The following is a 20160-nucleotide window of genomic DNA, read 5'->3' as shown; positions in this document are numbered from 1 at the left end:
TTTTGTTTCCTTTGTAGTTGAATTAAACTTCAATGGGAATATTTCTTTGACTTCTTCCACGCTTGAACGGATACCACTTGTGTGACTAAGCATTTTGGTCTGCAAATTTGAAACTTGTAAAGGCCCGAGTTCGGTGTTTAAAATTCACTTTGGGTATAATCTCTACTTGTTCGTTGTTTACAAAGGAGTGCCAGCTCTCTCTGTCAAGCTTTTGGTCTCACATGTAGGTAAATACTTGTTTCTTTGACAGACGTAATAATTTGCTTTTTAGATTAAGCACTGTATACATAATTACACATCTAGGCCTGTGTCTGAATCATTTTATTTAGTTTTGATTCAAACCCATCACCACCGCTTCCTACAGATCTTAACCAATCTTAGAGGCCATTCAGAACTGTTTCAAAATGTTTCAAGTTGTTGGTGGGTGGGTCAAAACAAATAACTAAAAATCAAAATTAATTTTTCACTGTATTTATTGTTTTGAAACTATTATTATTAAGTTGTCTTATATGTGCGTATGTAATTGGTCACACTCTTAAAAAGCGGCAGTGATGGTTCTTGTGATTGATTTAGCTTTCATCATAGAGCGAGGACCTAAGAGTCATTGCTATAAAATATTTGAGGGCTTTAGGCTGGATTTCACAAAGAGTTAAAGGCAGCGGACACTATTAGTAATTATTCAAAATAATTATTAGCATAAAACCTCACTTGGTAGCGAGTAATGGGGAGAGGTTGGTAGTAAAACATTATGAGAAACGTCTCCCTCTGAAGTGCCATAGTTTTCGAGAAAGAAGAAATTTTCCACAAATTTGATTTCGAGACCACAGATTTAGAATTTGAGGTCTTGAAATCAACCATCTAAACGCACACAACTTTGTGTGACAATAGTGTTTTTTTCCTTTCATTTTTATCTCGCAACTTCGACATCCAATTGAGCTCAAATTTTCACAGGTTTGTTTTTTATGCATAATGTTGAGATACACCAAGTGAGAAGACTAGTCTTTGACGTTACCAATAGTGTCCAGGGTCTTTAAGACTGGTAGTCTTATCTCTAGTTGGGACGATTTACTCGTCCGGTCTCAATTCTGATTTCTAGTTCTATAATACAATATTATGAATTTTTGACACAAGCAAAGCACCCAACAATAACTTTTGGTGAGCCAATCATTGTTGATTTGAAGTGCTTTCCTTCTAGCATGTCCAGGGCCCAATTTCATAGAGCTGCTTTTAAAAGCAAAAATTTATTGCTTAGTAAAATCAGATTACCGACCAAGACTACACTCAATTGTAATGTTTAAAGTAAACAACAGCTTAATACTAGTCATAAGCAATGTATATGGCATGAAATTTTAGCCAGTTACATGTGTTAAATAAGCGAGCTATTTTCGTGCTTTTAAAAGCAAATTTTTTGCTTAAGCAGCTCTATGAAATTGGCCCCTGGGATTAGGTGTCAAGAGGTATCGACGCAGCAGGCTGCTAGGTAGCCTTTTTGAGATATGGTGGACACAATAAAGAGTGTACTACTGTTTGGTTTGGGAATACATGTAATACAGACAGATTTACACAAACGTTATAGTGGCATTATGTACTGTATTGTGTCCACTCCACCATAAATGGCTTTCGCTAGCGAGACTGACATTGTGAATGGTGGTAGATTCACTATGTGTATGTGTATTCATATAACTCACTGAACTATTGGTGAACATACACTGTATTATGATTGATTTTTTCTGCACCATGTACATGTACCTCTTTCCAATTACACTAATGGTTGTAAAGTCATTAACATAGTACTGTACATTACTATAAATAGTCATATATTCGAGATCACCCAATGTAAAGTCTTTCATCAACACACTTACATGTAGGTGATTAAAGTGTGTTTATTACCATCTGTTGGTCATGTTTGGTCAAATTGAAAAAAACAAACCAAGGCAATTACAAGCTTATGTGGTAAGAGTACAGCTGCATTAGATAGTGAAATTCATCTGGGCCCAATTTCATGGCTCTGCCTACTGCCAAATTCTGCGCTAACGATCGCGATTCCCTGCTTACGTGTAAGCGCCAAATTTCTGCGCTAGCCTTGTAAGCGTAGAATGCCTAGAAACGTGAAGTACGCACGCGCAGAAGCCAAAATTTGCTGCTAACCCATGAAATACGCTTGCCGTAAGCACAGAATTCCCTGCTTTCGTAAGGGTCGATTCTGTGCTTACGGTAAGCAGAGCCATGAAATTGGGCCCTGCATTTTGAGAAACATTTCACTAAGAAGTACTCCCTTAAAATTTGAATGTACAATGTGATGTGTATTTACATTTAAAGGGAATACATCTTCCTGTGTGGACATGTTTGTGCTGGAGTTTGACGGCATTAAAAAATTGTAACATCTTTTGACATGAAATTTTCTTAGGTTAATTGTTATTGTGGATGCAACTACATTTATCTAGATAAAAAAAATCAAACATTTCCAACTCAAGAAATGCCTTTAAAGCCATATATACACTTTCGGTACAGAAAAAAAAAAAGTTCACAGATTTACAATTAACTTACCTAGGGTTAACAGAAGGTAAAGGTAAAAGACTTCTCTTGAAATATTATTCTATGAAATGCTTACTTTTTGAGAAAACATTGAAACAATTATCAATTCTCGACAACGAGAATTACAGATTTATAGTAATCACATATCATGACATGACGAAACGTGCGGAAACAAGGGTGGGTTTTCCCGTTATTTTCTCCCGACTCCGATGACCGATTGAGCCTAAATTTTCACAGGTTTGTTATTTTATATAAAAGTTGTGATACACGAAGTGTGGGCCTTTGGACAATACTGTTTAACGAAAGTGTCCAATGGCTTTAAATTCACCTATTTCAGTGTAATTTTTAATTTAAATGTTTGCATTGTTCTTGTTGTTTGACTGTTTATAGCTTTCTGAGGTTTGCATTAAGCCCTCCTCTACTCTATAAATAAATTATTATAAATTATTAGGCCTGGTATTATTATAATTTTTTTGTCTGTGCGTGATGCGTAATTACTGTCATACAGCATGCAGTCAGCACAATTTTATGCAGACTTGAGTTTTGCTAAATTGCCTGCGTGATGGGTCATTAAAACTCTCAACTGGTTAGACAATATGTAGGCCTACCATAGAAGGCTTGATGCACGTACATGTACCTCAAAGCAAAAACTATAATGTTGTTGTACCATGCTGTAAAGATGACGTGCATCACGAACCATAGTTTTAGTTTTATTTGCCCTGACATAAAAATAAAAATATGCGAATCGATCGATATATAAAGAAACAAAGAAGCAAAAAAGCTAAAAATACCAAGCCAGTGAGTGTCAAGGAGGAACAGGTGACCAGCACCTCTGCAAAGCCGTCCTGCCACAAAGAATCCCTGAAACCCACCCACAGTTAAAAACCACCCATCCCACTGTTAAATACATATTTAAAAAAAGGGGGGGGGGGGCCTTGAAGGTCGGACTGACAATTACCGAAACAACAAGAGCAATGGCAATGTGACTCCCAAATGCATACATCATCAGCTGAAAAGTCAGATACAAACTTGTCCCTGTAAAATTGGAGCAGAAGAGTCTTATAAGTGCTGACAAGGACACATTACATTTGTAGATTTGACTGACAGTGGGGACAATCTACTGAAAATAAAAAAAACCAACAAGATCACAGGCCAGGCACCGTGTGATACTGTACATGTAGAGGCAGAGTGGTCTTTTGTCCAAAGTCCTAAATAAGTTGCTGTAGTTTACATGTACTACATACATTCATGAACCATGATTATAAATACTCTATTGTTTTTTTTTTTACATGTTGTATAATCAGCAGAAATCAAGTCAGACTGACATACATTCATGAACCATGATTATAAATACTCTATTGGTTTTTTTTTGTACATGTTGTACATGTATAATCAGCAGAAATCAAGTCAGACTGACTCATGGTTGTCATGTTGTCATGTTGTAGTACTGTACAATGTTAGATGGATCTTTGGTCTTTCTTTGGTCGTGCCAAAGTCCTGATTCAGTCGCGGTATGTTTAGTATGTACATTGCACATCAAGTATGAACATCCTATTGCTTTTATCATAGCTGTCTTTTAAGGGTTACTCCAGAAATTAACTCAAAACATGTAGCTCATCCATACTGTTAACTCAAGCAGTGTTACCAGTAGACTTTTTCTTCCATTGCCTCGCAGAAAGTGACCGTGACTGGCTTTGGTGTGTTCCCATTGTTTTTCTTCCATTATTCTCACGCAACTTTGCCGACCAATTGAGTTCAAATTGGGTTATTTTATGCATACACATTGAGATACACCAAGTGAGAAGACTGGTCTTTTGGCTCCCAAAGGTGTCCAGTGCCTTTAAGTTTCTGTAAAACACGGCTTTGTGTTTGGTCTTGCCAATGTCTTGATTAAGTTGCTGTTTGTTTAGGACTCGACCTTGAGAAGAAAATCAACAAGACCACTTGGCAGTGGGGAGTCATCTGGTTACAAGTCTCCACTCAAGTGTACTGTATGTCTTAATCAGCTCTTAACCGGTCTGTATAATAACCAATTTTCAGCCAAAAGGTCTGCCTCGAGACTAACTGGGAAAAATGACTGGCATGCTTTCAAACAGAACAAAAAAAATAGTTTATTTCTGTTTCTTTTTGCAGGATTTGATTTAATCTGGAGTTTTAGAATGGATACACGGTTGTTGCTGATTCTCGTGGTCCAGCTTGCTGGCTCCCTGCTTCCCTCTGCAGCTCAAGATGTAAGTATAAGACAGGGTGCAAGACGTGAGACAATCAGTTGGCATGTGATGAGGCCTTGCCATACATCTCAGTTTGGAAACAATCTCGTTGGGTAGTCCTGCTCTCATAAAACATTCCTCTTTTACATGGCACCAAACACGTTACAATCCCACCCTGTTGCCTCGCCCAAACTCACTCTGTCCGCACCCAAACTCACCCAGCTTGAAACGCGTTATATGAAAAAAATCCTTGTTTTTAAACTTTTACTTTAGGATTGATTATGTCAAACATTCACAAATGAGTGGTTTGTAAAATTTTGGGAAGGTTGTCAAGTACCGTGCTTTCCATGCTCTTCTAGCCGGGCTCCTACATGTAGTGCATGATACCCATGCCTTTATCCGTAAGAGACTGTGAAGGGTGTAACCCTGTTTCAGCTTGAGGAGTGGGTGGCAACATGCCCTTGGTGCCAAGTGTAGCCCTCACCTGAAGTGGCTGACCGGCCTTGTGATGTTTGGCTGTATATCATGGAAAAAATAAGATAAATACGTACTACTGGTAGGTAGGCCTAATGGTGCAAAGTTTTTTTTATTAGGTAAACTTTTTTTTTTTCTTTTTTCTTTTTCCAATAGCTTGATGGCTGTTGGGAAACTAAAGGCTGTTTCAAGCAGCCTCCAGACTGCACCGGGGACGACTGCACAGCTTTCGTGACCTGGGAACCAATGGCTGGTAACCTCTTTAAATTCACCATGAAAGGCAAGGCTACCGGGTGGGTAGCGTTTGGTCTACGTAAGGCCACTCACGGAATGGTAAGACAAAGTTTTTTTGGATATTAACAACATCAGTACATTGTCAAAGACCAGAGGTCGATTTCACAAAGAGCTAAGATTGGTCTTGATGATGATGTCGTATGCTATGTAGATCTCGTTTTGAAGTCCATAATCCAGTTTACGGCTGGGTCCTCAGCCAGGTGAAGGGCTTTGATGCCACCATCAAGGTGAGAGAGTGGGCAGTCATTTATCATGTGGCGCATCGTCTGTGGTTCTCCACAATCACAACGCGGAGATGCAAGGTAGCCCCACTTGTGTAGGCTGCTGCGGCACGGCCCTGCGTCTGTACGAAACCGGTTTAAGATGCACCAATGGCCGGGCGGGAGGTCCATTCCCGGCAGTTGGATGGTGGGGTCAGCGACCAGGAACTTGGGGGACGTTGGTGTGGTCTCGCCACCGTGTGGGCCATAGATCTTCTGCTGTCGCTGCACTGTCCGGGACTTTGGACCAGATTGGGTTTCTCGACTTAAGTTAAGATTGGTCTTAACTGTGTATCAATCTTAGTTGCTAAGCAAAGTGTGATGTTATCATACAAATCACTTGATGGGAGTACTGACAAGTTTTTCACAATGCTATGTTTAATATCATAAGTTGTGCACAAATGTGTTTCAATGTGTCTGCCTTTATCATTTGCCTCCCCTGATTTCTGAAGATGATACATTTAGAGCCACACCTTCAGGTTGCCTGAGAAGATCTCTTCAGACCAATAACTCGGACTACTCCAGATATTACACAATTTAAACACACTGTTATCACAAACTTTTTCCATGGCTTGAAAATTATGGGCTAAGTAATACTTGTAACAAATTCAACATATTTAGTTAAGTAGGATTTGAAACTTTGCATGATCGGAGTATATAAACAATCAAGTGAGGTTTGTGATGACACCATGTACATAAATACCTTTTAAATAGTGGTGGCTCTCAGAAGAACTGGTGGTTTGATCACAGACGATCAGTACGCTCTGATCGTCTTCAAGGGAAAAAAAAACTTGACGTTTCGATCAGTATGCACTGATCGCCTTCATGAGAAGTAAACTTGATGTTTCAATCAGTATACGGCTCTCTTAATATTTATGCATGAGGTACGTCACAATCTAACCCAAAACGAGGCTGTGGGCGCAGCCACTGCAAGTGGTGGCGGACGTGTGCCGATAGCCTTATTTGAGGTAAGAATTATGACGTCATGCATGAATATTACGAGAGGCGTATGCTCTGATCATCTTTAGGAGACGAAGAGAAGGGGTTCTTCTCCAGAAGATGATCAGAGAATAAACAGATCGAAACGTTGAGCTGTTAAACCACCGATTCTTCTCATAACAACCACTACGTAAAAGAGACTAACGTGCATGTACATGGTGTCATTGCAAACATCACTGGATTGTGTTTTGTCAACTCATTTATATGTATATTTTTCTTCTCAGAGTCCAGCTGATGTGTATGCTTGCACCTCGGGAAGTACAGAAATCTTAAGGTCGGAAAATGTGTTTCCATTAGATTCAGAGCCCAGAACTAAGCCAGCTGTAAGGGCACAGGTTTTATTATTAATTTGTCATACTATAACCAATAACCTTTCAAATTCACTTTTATAAGACACAACTGAACTTCCTTTGAGAGGTTATTTATGTTTTTACTAAAGCGATCTAATCTTATGACGGGTCAGGACCGAGTTGACAAGAGCACCAAACTCATTAGCTCCAATGTTTCTGACCAGCAGGGAATGGGTCCAAGTCCCGGATGTGACACATACTTTAAAGTGTCTAAAACCATTATTGTTTCGGATGAGGCGTAGGGTCCCCTGTGTTGTTTAATGCATGTAAAAGAGCCCAGTGCGCTTATTATAAAATGAAGGGGTTTACCCCAGTTTACCTTGAAAACAATTACATGGTGCTATAAGGAATGCATGTACATGTAGGTCTCATACTTCAACCATAGAGTTGCTCTATGCTTCAACACATACCTCCACATACCTGGGGCCTTTCTCAAACCTCGGCTTAGGCTCCGGCTCAGGCTCCGCGTGCAGGTACAAGCAGCAATACGCGCTTTAAATGCAGGCTAAAGGCCGAGCTGCGCACACAGAGCGGAGCCTGAGCCGGAGCCCAAGCCGTGGTTTGAGAAAGACCCCTTGTAGGAAAAAATGAGTCGGGGGCTCCAATATTGCGGCAAAATCCACCAGACTCTTTTAAAGGCAGTGGACGCTATTGGTTAATACTCAAAATAATTATCATCATAAAACCTCATTTGGTAATGAGTAATGGAGAGAGGTTGGTAGTATAAAACAGTGTGAGAAACGGCTCACTCTAAAGTGACGTAGTTTTCGAGAAAGAAGTAATTTTCCACGAATTTGATTTCAATACCTCAGATTTAGAACTTGAGGTCTCGAAATCAACCATCTAAACGCACACAACTTTGTGTGACAAGGGTGTTTTTTTCTTTCATTATTATCTCGCAACTTCAATGACCGATTGAGCTCAAATTTTCACAGGTTTGTTATTTTATGCATATGTTGAGATACACCAACTGTGAAGACTGGTCTTTGACAATTACCAATAGTGTCCACTGGCTTTAATGCACCAGAATTTATTTTACAATTCCAGAGTCAATTTGAACAAGCATTTGGAGAACACATTTACATCTCGTTTGTCATGCTACTTTGATTCTCAACAGAACTGAAGACATATCAGATTAATCGTCAACATTTTTCACAGAGACACTACACAATGAGATGATACTGTCATTAGTCAATTGAAAAACACGGGACCACCGAGCTTGTCCGGTCAAGATTTGACTGTCCCAAAGCTAAATGTGCCGGTCTTGGGCGTGCGGTCCAGTGCTAGTTTGCCCTGTGAGCGTTTTGAGACGCCCCTCGAAAGAAGATAAAGCTCTATTATTATTATCCTTCTTCTCATTTTTCTTCTTCTAAATCCAGAACAGCGTAACTAAAATATCGTTGGACGCTACTGACGGCACAATTGCTTGCCAGTTCACTAGGACAGCAAGCGTCAGCGGGGACTCCACTTTCTTTGACATCGCAAACAACCAATTTACTATGCTGCTGGCTATTGGACCTAGTGTTAATGCTAACGGTAAGGGAAATGTTTATCACCGTGGAACATGGCAACAGGTGCACTTGAAGAAAAAAAAATAATTGTCTGATTAAAAGAAAGGCAAAGAGAAAACAGGTAGATTTGACTGTTGCAACCAAATTGATATTGTGTACACTTGCAACATATTTTGAAAATTGAAAACAAGAAAAATACCAAAAAACCTGAATCATGGCCCTAGGTTTGGACCCTAGCAGAGTCTTTCTCAAAGTCCATGGAGGGATTGGCCTCTGTTGCCGCAGTTGTCTATTTCACCAAACTCTTCCTAACGTAGGATTAATCTTAGCACTTAGGACGAGTCCCAGCCTTGCACTGTAATATGTAAACCTTAAGATTAATCCTAAGTTAAGACGGGTTACTGGTTCTAACTCAAGATAGGATAACTCCTAGCGATTCGTGAAAGTGGCTCCTGGTGTTGTCCTTGGTGCCCCTTCAAAAGTTTCCCATAGACTGATAGAGATTGCCTTTTGCAAAATGAAAATGCCCTTGCCCCCTCAAAGATGAAATTCCAGGCCTGTATAGTAACACCTGTAATGAGTTTTGATTATCGGTAAAACCAAAATTAATAATCTTTATCCCCGTTGCAAATTTGAAGGATTTGGGTACTTTTTGTAACACAAAACGCAATGTCCACAGATTTACATAAAACTTACACCATTTGAAGATAATGATGGTAGAAAGCGTACCTTAAAATATTAGTTGCTGAGGTGCTGTAGTTTTTGAGAAATGAGTAAAACAATGTCATGAAAATACGTTTTTACATGCTAAAATAATTTTCGTCTCATGATCACTGAGACGAAAATTATTTTCATGACATTGAAGTTTTCTACTATCATTATCTCTAGACTGTGTAAGTTTAGTGTAAATCTGTGGACATTGTGTTTTTTTGTCCTACAAAAAGTACTTAGACCCTTCAACATCTGTTAAATCAATGCAGTACTCGCTCCTAAAACAAATGATTCAAACTGCCTGGGCAATCTCGGTAGTCTAGTTGGTATGACACTGCACTAGAATTACAAGGGTCTAGGGTTTGAATCCCACCCGAGTAATATGCCTGTGATTTTTTTTTCACAGAACTCTGGAAAGTACTGAGTATACAATGCTAACACATCGGGGTATATGGGTAAAACCAACATTAAAGCCATTTTCGGTACAGAATTGTTTTTTAAAGTTCACAGATTTACAAATAACTTACAGGGTTTACAGAAGGTAATGGTGAAAGACTTCTCTTGAAATATTATTCCATGAAATGCTTTACTTTTTGAGAAAACATTAAAACAATATAAATTCTCGTTAGCGAGAATTACGGTTTATTTGAAACACATGTCATGACACGGCGAAACAAGGGTGGGTTTTCCCATTATTTTCTCCCGACTCCGATGACCGATTGAGCCTAAATTTTCACAGGTTTGTTGTTTTATATGTAAGTTGTGATACACAAAGTGTGGACCTTCGGACAACACTGTTTACCGAAAGTGTCCAATGGCTTTAATAATATATGTTATGAGTTTGCTGTATTTTTTTAAGCCAATGAACAATATTTTCTCCTTCTTCATGTGTTTGCTTCCCAGGAACAATTGTAGGAAACATGCATTCTGATAGGTGGATTTCACCAACCACCTTCAAGCTATCAGACGTCAGCGTCCCTAATGTAAGTATTTTAAAGGCATGGCATACTTTTGGTAACCGTCGAAGACCAGGGGTGGATTTCACAAAGAGTTAGGACTAGTCTTATCTAGAGTTAGGACCAGTTACTTGTCATAACCTAGGACTATCCATGCAATTTGTATATCTCCTAGGACTAGTCCTAAGTTAGGACTAGTCCTAACTCTTTGTGAAATCGACCCCAGGGGTGGATTTCACAAAGGTAGTCCTAACTTATGTAGGACTAGTCCTAGGCAATGCTAAGAGATAGGACTGGTCCTAAGTTAGGATGAGTTACTGGTCCTACATGTAACTTAGGACCAGTCCTATCTCTAAGCATTGCCTAGGACTAGTCCTAAGTTAGGACTACCTTTGTGAAATCCACCCCTGGGCCCAATTTCATAGAGCTGCTTAAACAAGCACAACAAGTTGCTAAGCACAGAAACATGGTGCTTATCAGATTATTTTCTGCTTGACCAGCTCTATGAAATTCGTTTGTCAGTATGGCCCTTCGGCAAAACTGCCTCACTTGAAAATTGTCATTTTGAGAAAAAGCTACACGTAGTACAGAGATAAGCTGTTTTGCCTCAAAGATGAGACAAATTGTAAAAAGAGGGTGAAATAGGGCATGTTAATACTGCCCAGAAATGATCTTAAAATACATGGTTATGTATAAAAAACAAACCATCTTGAACTGGGCTGTTTTGCCATGGAAGGTGATTAGCCATTATATCCTACATGTATGTGAGATGTACATGTACCTGTTTAATCCACTTTGGTTTCATGTACCGTTAGTACCACCACTGTTTGATCCAGAATTGTATTTAGTCCTTTTTGTTAGGGGTCCAGGCGCCACACCCAGCAGGGGGTCCGTGGCAGACATCCATATCTGAATATGTTAGGTTAAATACACAATATTCCAGTACCTGGAAATTGGTACCTTGTTCGATTGACCACAATGCTCTGGGTGGCTGGTCTAGTACATGTATCACCACTTGGTGTATCCAAACGTATGCATAGAATAATAAACCTGTGAAAATGTGGGCGCAATTCGTCATTGAAATTGCAATAAGATAATTAAAGACAAAAACCCACCCTTGTGGCACAGAGTTCTGTGCTTTCAGATTCAGGAGAAAGGCTTCATCTCAGATCTGTTGGTGAAGAATGACCTCTTACTGTAAAACCATGGGCCTTTCTCAAACTCAAGCTTCGTCTCTGGCTTAGGCTCCGTCTCCGGCTTAGGCTCCGCGCGCTGCGTACGCAGTGGAAACGCAGCGAGTACGAACCCAGCCTTCAGGCTTATACACTTACAGTGTGTATTTTGCACGCGGTGGTGGTTTGAACATGAGATGGAGCAGGAGCCCAAGCCGAAGTCTGAGAAATGCCCTAGTATGTTTCTAACCATGTTCTATAAACATCAACAGCTGACCCACCTCTGTCTTGGTCAAAAGATTAGACACCCTTGAGCTGTAACGGTGCAGGAATATCGTGATGTAGTTTTAAAGCGCCTCAATGTGGCATGATTAAAATAACCCAGTCTTGTATGATTTCTTGTCTCTGTGCTACAGTTACATAACATTTTGTTCTTTTAATTTTAATTAATTATTTTCTTGATCTGTTCTTGACCGACTTTGTCTTTAATAGTTGTACTTAGTTTGTTTATTATTCTCCTTTTTTGACCAATATGGAAATAAATGTTGATTGAATTGAAATTTAATTGACAGTTAGACGGCTGTGGCGTTACAAAGAGCTGTTTCAAACAACCCGATTCTTGCACCGGTGATGACTGTACGGCGTTCGTCACTTGGAGATCCATTGCAGGGGGGAAGTTCCGCTTCTCGATGAGGGCATCGGGAGTGACCAATCTTGCCTGGGTGGCGATGGGCTTTGGAGGAACTAGTGGCACGGAAAGAATGGTATGCTGCTTTTTAACCCATATACAGATATTTATTTTTTTTACACTTGTGGCCAATGGCCAAATTACAGTTAAAATTACAATTTATACAAAAATAGCTTACAAGCAAAAATAGTTTACATTCAAAAATTACGGTTATAAGTTTGTTCATGTATACAAAATATATTGCCATTGGAGGCTGTATTGAACAATACAAAGAGACATAAATAAACCACCAGAAAAACACACAAACGAATGCGACTACCTATTAAGTGAATTAACCAATTTATTATTATTATTGTTGTTATTATTACAAAGTAAACATTGTCAAGATCAGTAAATTTAATGTTCAATGCTTTTTTCCTGAATAATTTTTTTATTCTGGAATTTTGTGAAAAATAGTCAATGGCCTGGGGAGAAAGACTCTCAAAGTGTAGACACTTTTATCATTTGAGAGTCTTTCTCGATGGCTTAAAATAAACAAGGTTTAAAATTTTGTTCAAATGTTGTGAGTATTATTTATTAAAAAAATGTCCTGGTATCAATATTTCTTTGTTGCCACAATATATTGTTTGTTTTCCACAGACTATTACATGTATGTTTTCTTTTCTTTTGTTTTGATTTTTATGACAGAGCCCAGCCGAAGTGTATGCATGCACCAACAAGCAATCATTAACAAGCACCATTAAGCGATCCTTTAATGTAGGGTATAACTCTATGCCAAGGAACATATCTGCTGTAAGTATTAGGATTTGTCTTGTTGTGATTAGGCAGTGATCTGCTCCTGCCTCAAAGTGTACATGCAACATGGTATTTTGGCTGGTTACCCTGTTCCGGTAAGCATAATTTTGTTGTGCTTAGCTACTTTCTGCACTGGGACCGATTTCACAAAGAGTTAAGACTGATCTTAAAGGGTCTATGTAACTTTTGTAGAACACAAAGCACAATGTCCACAGATTTACACTAAACTTACACAGTTTGAAGATAATGATAGTAGAAAGCTTCCCTTAAAATATTACATGCTGAGGTGCTGTAGTTTTTGGGAAATGAGTAAAACAATGTCATGAAAATGAGACGAAAATTATTTTAATCATTTACAAACGTATTTTCATTACATTTTTTTACTCATTTCTCCAAAACTGCAGCACCTCAGTAAGTAATATTTGAAGGGAAGCTGTCCACTATCATTATCTTCAAACCCTGTAAGTTTAATGTAAATCTATGGACATTTTGAAAAAGTTCCCAAATCCTTTAACTGCAAATCAATCGTAGTTGCTAAGCAAAGTGTGATGTCACAATACAAATCACCATGGTAATACTGAAAACTCATCTGAAGATGAATCTTAGTGCTTTGTGAAATCGAGCCCTGGACACGTTACGTCAAAGACCAGGGGCCAATTTCATAGAGCTGCTTAAGCAAAAAATTTGGTTAAGCGCGAAAATAGCTTGCTTATTTTACACATGTTACTGGCCAAGATGTCATGCCATATACATTGCTTGTGACTGGTATTGAGCTAATGTTTACTTAGCATAACAATTGAGTGGAGTCTTGGCCGGTAATCTGATTTTACTAAGCATGGATTATTTTGTTTAAGCAGAATTTTGTGCTTAAGCAGCTCTATGAAATTGGGCCCAGTATTCTCACATAGTGTTTGGGGATGTCCCAACATATCCATAAAATACTAAATATGTGATCATTTTGGCTCAATTGGTCATCAAAGTTGCAAAAAAAATTAACGAAACAAAGTGACCTCTCGATAGGTCCCTATGTGCATTGGTTTGTACACAGCGCTCTGCGAGCAAAACTTGTTTTGTTTTTTCAAACTGACCTGTCTGTTATGGAATTATTGAAATATTTTCAAGAATGAAAATACACAGGATAAAGTAGTCGGCTTTATTTTTGTCTTTTAAAGCCATTGGACCCTTTCGGTACAGAAAAAAAAAAAGTTCACAGATTTACAAATAACTTACAGGGTTTACAGAAGGTAATGGTGAAAGACTGTTCTTGAAATATTATTCCATGAAATGCTTTACTTTTTGAGAAAACAGTAAAACAATATCAATTCTCGTTAACGAGAATTACGGATTTATTTTAAACACATGTCATGACACGGCGAAACGCGCGAAACAAGGGTGGGCTTTCCCATTATTTTCTCTCGACTCCGATGACCGATTAAGCCCAAATTTTCACTGGTTTGTTATTTGATATAGAAGTTGTGATACACGAAGTGTGGGCCTTGGACAATACTGTTTACCGAAAGGGTCCAATGGCTTTAATAAAGAAATAAAATATTAGTAGTCGGAAGAAAAATTCCTCTCTCTTTTTGTTTTGTTTCAGGGAACGGTGGACAAGGAATCGGTTGTCGATGCTGATAATGTGATTTCATGTCAGTTTACAAGGAGTGAAAGCACCGCCGGTGACAGCGAGTTCTATGACATTAGCGGAGATAATCAATATTACATCCTGCTAGCTGTGGGGGATCAAATCAACATGGACGGTAAAGACTTTAAAGGAACACTTTGCTTTGGATCTGTAGAGTTGGTCTTTTGAAAAGCAGTTGTAACCGTTTGTTATAAAATACATATGGGTAGAAAGACGTTGTAAAAGTAGAATACAATGATCCACACAAACATGCCTCAGTTTGCACGGTTTTCCTTGTACCTAGTTGACTAACTTGGTCGGCCCTCGAAATCGAGCATCTGAAAGCACACAACTTGGTGTGACAAGGGTGTTTTTACTTTCATTATTATCTCGCAACTTTGACGACCGCTTGAGCTCAAATTTTCACAGGTTTGATATTTTATGCATACATGTATGTTGAGATACACCAACTGTGAAGGCTAGTCTTTGACAATTACCAATTGTGTCCAGTGTCTTTAAAGGGAAGGTACACGTTTGGTAATTACCCCAAACAAACATTAACTTAAAAACTGACCTGGTAACGAGCATTGGGGAGCTGTTGATAGTATAAAACATTGAGGGAAATGACTCCTTCTGAAGTACATGTAGCTTATTTTTAGAGAAAGAGGTAATTTCTCACTAAAATAATAAAAGACTTCTACATGTAGCTAGAAGTCTTTTATTCTTAACTGAAAGCACACAAATTCGTCCAACAAGGGTGTTTTTTCTTTCATAATTTCCTCGCAACTTCGATGGCCAATTGAGCCCACATTTTCACAGGCTTGTTATTTTATGGTTATGATGGGATACATCAAGTGAGAAGACTGGTCTTTGACAATTGCCAAACGTGTACCTTCCATTTAAAGAAAAGAGATCAAACCTGGGGCCAACCTACAATCACGATCCACTGAACTTGACAGAGATAATGGAACTCTTCTGCCTTTTTCTCCCAGAAACCATACAAGGAAACAAGCATAAAAAAAGATGGCACACAAGCAGCCCTTTGAAGCTTTCAGATCTAACCCCATCTGCATCGACTGCCACGCCTCCTGTAACCACACCCCCTGTAACTGCACCCGGCAAGGTAAGAATAGAATCTGAGTATTTTTTGTGCAAAATGCTTTTTATCTAGAACTGTCAGACTGTAGCCAATGTTAAATAAAATAACAGTAGTCGAGATATAATCGCTAAGAAATCTGACGACTTAGAACTGATTCAAAAAAGGGTTTGTAGAAGGGTTTTGGGCCGACGATATACCTCCTTTAATGTTGCTCTTATTACTTGCGGACTTTACTCCCTAGATGGGAGGAGGAGAAATCGTCGTGAACATTTTGCAATTAGTCTTATTGATAACTCTGGTTTAAAATCTCTCCTCCCCCCCCGACCAGAGAACGTGTTCATGGTAGGAATACTCGCAATTCAAAACAATAATCAACTCTTCCTATGAGAACATCCCGTTTTAAAAACAGTCCGGTCCCTTATTTTATTAACATTTTAAATAAATAATGTTTTGTTGTCTTAGTTGTTGTTTTGATAATTTTGTCTCAATGCTATATTTATCTGTACAGTCACATAAAATTTGGCCCTTGGGCCACGATTTGTGGTTTTAATAAAAATATAAAAAAAAATTAAAAAAAATAGTATACATGTACATAATGTGACCTGTCCCCAAAAACTTTAATATACTGTTAAAGCCACTGGGCTCGATTTCTCAAAGCGTTAAGATTCAATGTTACATGAGTTGTCAGTAGTGCCAGAGTGATTCCTATTGTGACATCACACTAAACTAAACAACTACGATTGATTTACATTTGTTAAGATCAATCGTAGCTCTTTGTGAAATCAGCCCCTGCAGACGTTTGGTAACTACTTCATTAGGCCCGGAGCCTTACTCAGGCATCTACATGTAAAAGCACACAAATTTGTGCAACAAGGCTGTTTTTCTTTCATTATTTTCTTGCAACTTCAATAACCAATTGAGTCAAAATGTTCACAGATTTGTTATTTTACACCGCATATGTTGGGATACACCAAGTGAGAATACTGGTCTTTGACAGTGCCTTTAAGTGAAGGAATATAATCTTTTGGATTTTGTCAAATTTTCACTTGCAAATTTTGGAGATGAATCCCAACTAGGACAGCAAGCTCCACCTATTAGTGCATTGACCAATCAGAAATGCGTGAGCTTTGAGATGAATCTGATTATAAAGTGTTAAAGGCAGTGGACCCTATTGGTAATTGTCAAAGACTAGCCTTCACAGTTGGTGTATCTCAACATATGCATAAAATAGCAAACCTGTGAAAATTTGAGCTCAATCGGTCATCAAACTTGCGAGATAACAATGAAAGAAAAAAACACCCTTGTCACATGAAGTTGTGTGCATTTAGATGGTTGATTTTGAGACCTCAAGTTCTAAACTTGAGGTCTCGAAATCAAATTCATGGTAAATTACTTTATTCTTGAAAACTATGGCACTTCAAAGGGGGCCGTTGCTCACAATGTTTTATACCATCAACCTCTCCCCATTACTCGTCACCAAGAAAGGTTTTATGCTAATAATTATTTTTATTAATTACCAATAGTGTCCACTGCCTTTAATTTAACAAGATGCTGTAATTTGATTAGCTGCACTGTGCATTTTTGATAGACAGTTGCTATGGTGGGCGGGGCTTAATGGAAGGAGTGTATAGATGGATTGCACATGATGTCATTGACCACCATCTTTGATGTAAAACAATGGAAAAGTGCGTGTGTGTATGCGCTGCACACAACTATCAGCCAATGAAAGCCTTTTATGCGTGCACGTTTCATCAAAGATGGCAGCCAGGACAAGGGTCCATACGTAGCTGTATGGGTTTGTTGGGGTGTTTGTTTGTTTTATTTTTTAAATGCAAACGGCACTGTACATTTTTGCTTTGCTTTACAATTTGCAATACAATTTACCTGAAAGGGTGTATGTACTTTTTGTAGGACAAAAAACACAATGTCCACAGATTTTCACTAAACTTACACAGTTCGAAGATAATGATAGTAGAAAGCTTCCCTGAAAATATTATGTGCTGAGGTACTGTAGTTTTTGGGAAATGAGTAAAACAACGGCATGAAAATAGTTTTCGTCTCATGAGGCGAAAATTATTTTAAGCATGTACAAACGTGTTTTCATGACATTGTTTTACTCATTTCTCAAAAACTACAGCACCTCGGTAAGTAGTATTTGAAGGGAAGCTTTCCACTTTCATTATCTTCACACCCTGTAAGTTTAATGTAAATCTGTGGACATTTTGAAAAAGTACCCGAATCCTTTAAACTAATTATTTATTATATTTTGTTCGTCCATTGCAGTTAACAGGTTGTGGCACAACAAAGGGGTGTTTCCTTCAGCCGGCTGAATGCACTGGCAGCGATTGCACGGCGTACGTGACGTGGCAAACGCTGCAGAGCGGTGACTATCAGTTCACCCTCATGGGCAAGGCCAACGGGTATGTGGCTTTCGGCCTCCGACCCGGCTCTACTCCTGATGGGTCCAGTGGGATGGTAAATGGCATACATTTTTAAACTTGTTTTGTTGTTGTGTGTTTTTTTGTGTGTGCTTTTTTTTTCATTAATTCTCTGTTCTGTTTTTATATCAGGAATTTCTCACTTGTTTGCATGAATTCAATGACCTCCCTCTATTTAACAACTGTTTAAACCAACAAAGGAAGACAAGTCTGTTGAGTTTTTGTTCCCACAGAACTCGGGGAAAGTACTGAGTATACTGCCGTCGATTTCACCAAACTCTTCCTATTTAGGATTAATCTTAGGACTTGGGACGAGTTGAGTCGCGCATCCAAATACGTAGAAAGCATTGAACCCATCCTAAGTTAGGACGGGTTACTCGTCCTAACTCGAGTTAGGATTAATCCTAGAGTTTTGTGAAATCGGCTGCAGTGCTTATAGGATTTGATATCTTTTGTAGATTAAGAGTTTGCCAATGGCATGAATCCATACTCACTGTGAATGAAGATGTTTGTTATATAATTTACCTGTAGAAGTTTCAGCTTTATTAGTCGTCAGTTTTTTGAGAAGCACAGAGCAATGTTGTCAAGAGGGTTGCGTAAATCTGTACATATGTATAGCTGTGCTTATTTTGTCTTCCCCTTTTCCTCCTTCCATCTTTTGGTGATCAGATGATTAGTTGTGTCTCAGATCAATGCACAGTTGACAATATTTTCTGTGCTGGGCGGCACCTTGTATTTTGCTCGGGGTGCTGGGCAAAAACTGTGAAATCTGAACAGGCCCGCCCATGCAGCACTGCCCACCGTGGCTACAAAAAGGAGACAGGTTCTTTGATGTTTGTGTATGTGTTTTAGTGGGTAGTTTTGGTTCACTGCCATACCGTATACATGTACATGTAGCACAAGTATTTGCCATATGTTGGCTCCATGGTGTATTGAAGCATTTTCACAGAAGTTCTGTCAAGCGCAAAAGGTACATGTATACTGGTAGTGGAAAACAAATATTCAGGGGGCCTGGAATTCCACATGTCTTATTGTTTGGTTCTCATATAGATTCATTGTTTGCATTTTGTAGTTCTTTCTGTTTTTTTTTTAATTTTTATTCAACAGTTCTGGGTTTTTTTACTCTTGACTTTCAAAAAGCGCTTTGAGACTTCATTGTTATTTTGTGCTATATAAACAATGTTCCTAATTGTTATTATTATTCCTGCTCTAATTTAACAGGTTCCAGCTGATGTTTATGCGTGTACCTCAAACAATAGTTTAAAACGTTCTGAAAATGAGAATAATGGAGGACTAAATTCAAACCCCAGAGATATTCCAGCCGTAAGTATTTATCAATTTTTTTTTAATTATTGGTTTCTACAAACTCCTTGCGTTTTTCTCTCGCAATGTTTCCAGGGTTATTTAAAGGCATTGGACACTTTGGTAAATACTCAAATATTTATTAGCATAAAACCTCTCTTGGTAACAAGTAATGGGGAGAGGTTGATAGTATAAAACATTGTGAGAAATGGCTCCCTCTGAAATAAAGTAGTTTTCGTGAAAGGAGTAATTTTCCACGAATTTGATTTTGAGACCTCAGATTTAGAATTTGAGGTCTCGAAATCAAGCATGAACACAACTCCGTGTGACAAGGCTGTTTTTTTCTTTCATTATTATCTCGCAACTTCGACAACCGATTGAGCTCAAATTTTCACAGGTTTGTTATTTTATGCATATGTTGAGATACACCAAGTGAGACAATATCCAATAGTGTCCAGTGTCTTTAAGCGTTGCCGCCATTCAGAATAGTCAAAACATGTTCTCTTTGCAATTTTGGGTGGGTGGGTCAAAAGAAATAACAAACAAAGTTAAAATTTAGTTTTTATTTGAAAAAAAAGAAGGAGAAGAAGAAAAAGTCAACATATCCAGCTGGCCAGGATCGTTTGTTTAATTCCTTAATGAACTAGAAGTTTGTTTAAGCCGGGTAAAGCCATTGAAATCTACTGATGTTGGGACCTGATCTAAGGTATCTGGTTCATTTGGGACATTACTTTGTTTAAAGGGA

At 38.5% G+C, this 20160-nt stretch overlaps 1 protein-coding gene across 11 annotated transcripts in view; it reads left to right on the top strand.

The window, feature by feature from the left end:
• Positions 1-20160, top strand: part of LOC139946604 (uncharacterized) — a 53556-nt gene that overhangs the window by 11052 nt on the left and 22344 nt on the right. For 8 of the 11 annotated variants that reach the window (XM_071944309.1, XM_071944311.1, XM_071944310.1 and 5 more), the window contains exons 2-12: positions 4669-4766; positions 5376-5552; positions 6997-7095; positions 8502-8658; positions 10248-10327; positions 12045-12236; positions 12848-12952; positions 14553-14712; positions 15569-15699; positions 17959-18150; positions 19335-19436. In XM_071944309.1, the coding sequence (XP_071800410.1) occupies positions 4695-4766; positions 5376-5552; positions 6997-7095; positions 8502-8658; positions 10248-10327; positions 12045-12236; positions 12848-12952; positions 14553-14712; positions 15569-15699; positions 17959-18150; positions 19335-19436 (1467 nt within the window). In that variant the 5' untranslated portion in view covers positions 4669-4694. Of the gene's footprint in view, positions 1-16; positions 228-4213; positions 4233-4668; positions 4767-5375; positions 5553-6996; positions 7096-8501; positions 8659-10247; positions 10328-12044; positions 12237-12847; positions 12953-14552; positions 14713-15568; positions 15700-17958; positions 18151-19334; positions 19437-20160 lie in introns of those variants that run through there. The other 3 variants (XM_071944305.1, XM_071944306.1, XM_071944308.1) reach the window with 3 other exon arrangements.

Source organism: Asterias amurensis, chromosome 13 (assembly GCF_032118995.1).
Source record: "Asterias amurensis chromosome 13, ASM3211899v1".
NCBI classification, from domain to species: Eukaryota; Metazoa; Echinodermata; class Asteroidea; order Forcipulatida; family Asteriidae; genus Asterias; species Asterias amurensis.
This window is presented reverse-complemented; position numbering and strand designations above follow the sequence as displayed.